At 35.6% G+C, this 4,226-nt stretch overlaps 1 protein-coding gene across 2 annotated transcripts; it reads right to left on the bottom strand.

Annotated features, from left to right (window-relative positions):
* Window positions 1-632: 632 nt before the first annotated feature.
* Window positions 633-3,952, bottom strand: LOC137031674 (CMRF35-like molecule 5). 2 transcript variants are annotated; one of them, XM_067402807.1, is made up of 8 exons: window positions 3,583-3,952; window positions 3,110-3,412; window positions 2,917-2,985; window positions 1,910-1,981; window positions 1,530-1,634; window positions 1,422-1,444; window positions 1,258-1,302; window positions 633-1,137 (listed from the first exon to the last, which is right to left on the bottom strand). In XM_067402807.1, exons 1-8 carry the CDS (start codon window positions 3,620-3,622, stop codon window positions 826-828), a joined length of 969 nt encoding a protein of 322 aa, XP_067258908.1. In that variant the 5' UTR covers window positions 3,623-3,952; the 3' UTR covers window positions 633-825. The 2 variants fall into 2 exon arrangements, with proteins under 2 accessions (XP_067258908.1, XP_067258909.1); XM_067402808.1 differs by having other exon boundaries at window positions 3,110-3,334.
* Window positions 3,953-4,226: the final 274 nt, after the last annotated feature.

Genomic DNA, 4,226 nt, shown 5'->3' with positions numbered 1-4,226 from the left:
TATGTACTTGCTCAAAAATTGATTTTGGATAAGTTTTAACCACAAAAAGTTTTAAGTTGGATTCACACTGCTCTGGAGGGGTAGCATATTTTGGAATATTAAGATAAAACTTGGTACACTTAATAGCCATCATACCCTGAGAGTGTGTGAGGAGCTTCAGCACAGCGCCACCTAGCGTTGCTGAATAATGGGCGATTGATATATATATATATATATATATATATATATATATATATATATATATATATATACATATTTTTTTTTTTTTTTTTTTTTTTTTTTTTTTTTTGGCCTATAACTTCTTCTATAACTTCAAGTTGAATGATATCCAATTTCCCCATGTTGGCCATTAAGAATTTTGTAGTAATATTCTGTATTTTATGAACCCAATAGCATATTATTACAGTTTTGATTTGTGTCATCAGCGTAATGTTCTGAAAGAGCCTGAGAAGATATAGAGGAGCCGCAGAGTGTTTTATCCAATATCTTGGCAACACATCCTGCGTTTTAGACTGAAACTTCATCATGTTGATGCTCTGATTCTCCCTGACACGCTTGCTTAGCTGCTAATTTTGACTCTTTTGTTTATTAATCACTGCTCGGAGCATTATTTTATGTTTTTATTAGCTTTATTAAATTGTAGATGAGGTGTAATTACAAAGATTATATACATTTTGTGTATTTTTTTTATTTTATTTATATTATTTTTAGTTGTTAGTAACTTTATAAAATACTTATAGCAGTGAAGAAAAGTGTCTCAAAAATATAAAAAAAGGTAGATATGAGATTTTATTTTTACTTGAACATCAGTCTGTGGACAGTCTTTTATTCATCATTGATCAGTGAATATATCTGACCCTCATTGTTTAAGATGTTTTGTGGATGTGTTGCTGTCTGGTAGGTCAGTTCTGTCCTGCTGTCCTGTGTTGGGTCAGGTGACATTATATTGGCTGTATCTGTCACCTGACTGGTCGAGTGGGTGTGAGCGGGGTTTGAATCAGGCTGCTGATTGGTTACTGTGACGTAAACAGTAGAAACTCGTTTACAGTTGCTGAGGTGTGATGCAGGCATCTGATTGGATGAGTATGTTACCGCAGTGACATCACTGTTAGGAATCTCTTCGTACATGTGATCAGTCTGAAAAACAATAATTTACTAGATTACATAGATAATACTCTATTGATAAAAAAAAACTTGATTTGATGCAGGCGTCTGATTGGGTGAAGATGCAGGCATTTGATTGGATGAGGATGTTACCATGGCAATATCACTATTGGGAATCTCTTCATACATGTGGTCAGTCTGAAAAACAACACATATATTAATAATTTACTAGTTTACATAGATAATACTCTCTTTTCATCAAAAAACAATAATTTAACATGTATTTCTGATCTACAGGTAAAGATTTGATCACTCACCTCCGTATTGTGCTGCACTAAATCTGAATGGAGCATGAATAGAGAAAAAAGACCAAGTCAAATCAGTTCAAACACTAAAAACAGGACTTTAAAATCACAAAACATTACCTGTCCCACATTTCCTTTTTCTCTTTTTCAGGATGAGGATTGTTCCAGAACACAGAGTCAGAACCAGCAGAACCAAACCCAGACCGCCAGCAACAGAAGCCAGGTCTGAACACATCGATAAACACATGATATTGTAACATTACAAATATCTATAGTTGTTCTCTTGTGTAACGTTAGTGAAACCACAGTGGTAAACCTGAATTCCTCAAAGGAAACAAGGTTGATGCCAAAACAAGTGAACCACCTGAAAGCTGACATGTTATCATACTTATGTTTATATAAGAGATAAAATGTGTCTCCACAAATGTTCAAACCAATTTCCTTTCAAAGAGTGATCATCTGATGTGTGTTGCATCATGGGTAGTGTAGTTTGAGCTTACGAGTGGTTGACTGATGGACTTCATCTGTAGTATTTCCTGTTGTTGTTCTTCTTTCAGTTTCTGCTTGAGACACTGACAGAGAGAAACAACAGTGACGTGTGAATGAGCCGATCATGTGATAATATAACAACAAATAATAATAATAAACCCTGACAGTAGGAAAAAAAACACATATAACATTGTTTGTCCTGTGCTGTTGCTGCATATGAACAAAGGTTGTGTTTTCTGTTCATAACACTGATTAGTGATAATCACATGACATTAGTGCTCATTTAGAAGATGCTTTATTATCTGAACCGACAGTGTCAAATGTTTGGTTGTTTTACATTTGAATCAAGCGCAGAGGAACATCTATCCGTTTACACATGGGATAAAGATGTGTTTTGATCGATCAGATCACAAGTAGACGAGGAAGGCACATTCCCGTTTCCACCCTGTGTTTTAATCCGTCTCTTTTGTATACTTTCAACCACTGATTTCCAGTCTGGGCAGGTAAATGTATGTTTTTTGTTTTAAAAAAAAATATTTTGATCTAATGGACAAAACTGACAGAAAAACATATGGAGAGTAGCATCTTTTGTCAAACACATTCGACCACATGAGCGTCTACAATACGAACACGAAAATGCTCCTTAATACCAGGTGGAAACAGTGTGTTAATCTCTGACTATGGAAGCCGCTGCCATTTTGATTATTTTTACATGATGTCAAATGAGCGAAATTGGAGATTAAATTTACAGAATTCTGAGGAAAACACAAACTGTGCAGCGGGAACTAGCTGGAAACTCATAATTAACTGCATCATGACCATGAATGCCGTATTAGATTTGTGTATAGAAGCGTTGATGTCTCTGGATTCAATATAATCAGTTACTATAAATTCTGTGAATGAAGTTATGATTCTAAAGAAGTTCTGTATATAAACACAGTAACATCACATTAACAATATTTTCACCTAAATGCATGTGAGTGCAGATGTCAGTGTGTGTGTGTGTGAGTTGAGGTACCTGTGCTGGTGTTTATATACTGATGAATGGAGGATGTTGAGCTCTGGACAGGTTTTGACCTCTGTGGAGCTGAGAAACAAGGTCACACCATACAATTTACATAAATATATTAATAACACAATCATTAACTATAGCATGAAGCACAAACATGAATGATGAAGCAGATTGTTGTTCAGTAATGAATATCAGGCACCTGTGATCACAATAAGATTGACTTCTTTGTAGTGTTCAGCTCCAGCTCTACAGCCGTACAGTCCAGCATCTTCCATCTTCAGGTTTCTGATGGTCACTGTAAATGATCTCTTATGATCATCCTGCAGTGAGAATCTGTCCTTATACTTTCCTCCATCAGATTGTAGTATAAGGACACTTTTTGAAGGTCCTTTGTAGAAGTATTTGGTAGAGTTCTCATATCCTCCTGGATAATGACACTTAATAATCACTGATTCTCCCTCCATTCCTCTCACTGTAATGCCCACAGACAGTGAACTGATCACTGCACACACACACACACACACACACACACACAACACACACACACACACACACACACACACACACACACACACACACACACACACACACACACAGCTTTACTCATGTACACTGATAATAAGTCTTAATAACAGATAATAAACACTTGTGTTAGAGATCTTGAGCTCTTACCCGTCAGCAGAAACACACAAACTGTCAGCGGAAACTTCATTTCTTCATCAGTTCAGTTCAGAAAATCAGTCTGAAACTCTCAGCAGTTCCTCAAACTACTTTCTGAAACTCAAATAACAATAATACTGCTCTCTTCTATCAGTGGAGAATAAAATAATACATTTGTTTCTCATCTCACGTGTTGAGAGTCAAACTCTACTGTTCACTGACTGTGTGTCTGTGTTTCTATGTGGTGTTTGTTGTGAAACGCCTCTCAGTTTTGACCAGGAAATACGCAGTGAATTCATCAACCACAAACTGTTTCCTGTCCTCTCTGTTTCTGTTCTGTGTTTTTATACTATAAAATTACATCTTTTAACATTTAAAAACATGTTAATTACATGTTAAGCATCATCCACTTTTGGAAGTCAAACACTTTAAAGAATCAATCCTTGTCAAACTCTGATTTAAAAAAAAAAAAAAAAAGACAAATGTAATAAAGGCTTGTTAGGGTTTTTTCCTGTGGTAATCGACAGCATGAGAAAAACTGTCGTTTACAGAATATATAAATAATCCAGAAAATTGCTTGAACATTAAAATCACTCTTTCTCCATCATATGAGCTCTGACAGAAGTGTTGCATTGTGGGAAATGAGGTTTGTGTGT

The sequence above is a fragment of the Chanodichthys erythropterus genome, chromosome 12 (genome assembly GCF_024489055.1).
Source record: "Chanodichthys erythropterus isolate Z2021 chromosome 12, ASM2448905v1, whole genome shotgun sequence".
NCBI lineage: Eukaryota > Metazoa > Chordata > Actinopteri > Cypriniformes > Xenocyprididae > Chanodichthys > Chanodichthys erythropterus.
This window is presented reverse-complemented; position numbering and strand designations above follow the sequence as displayed.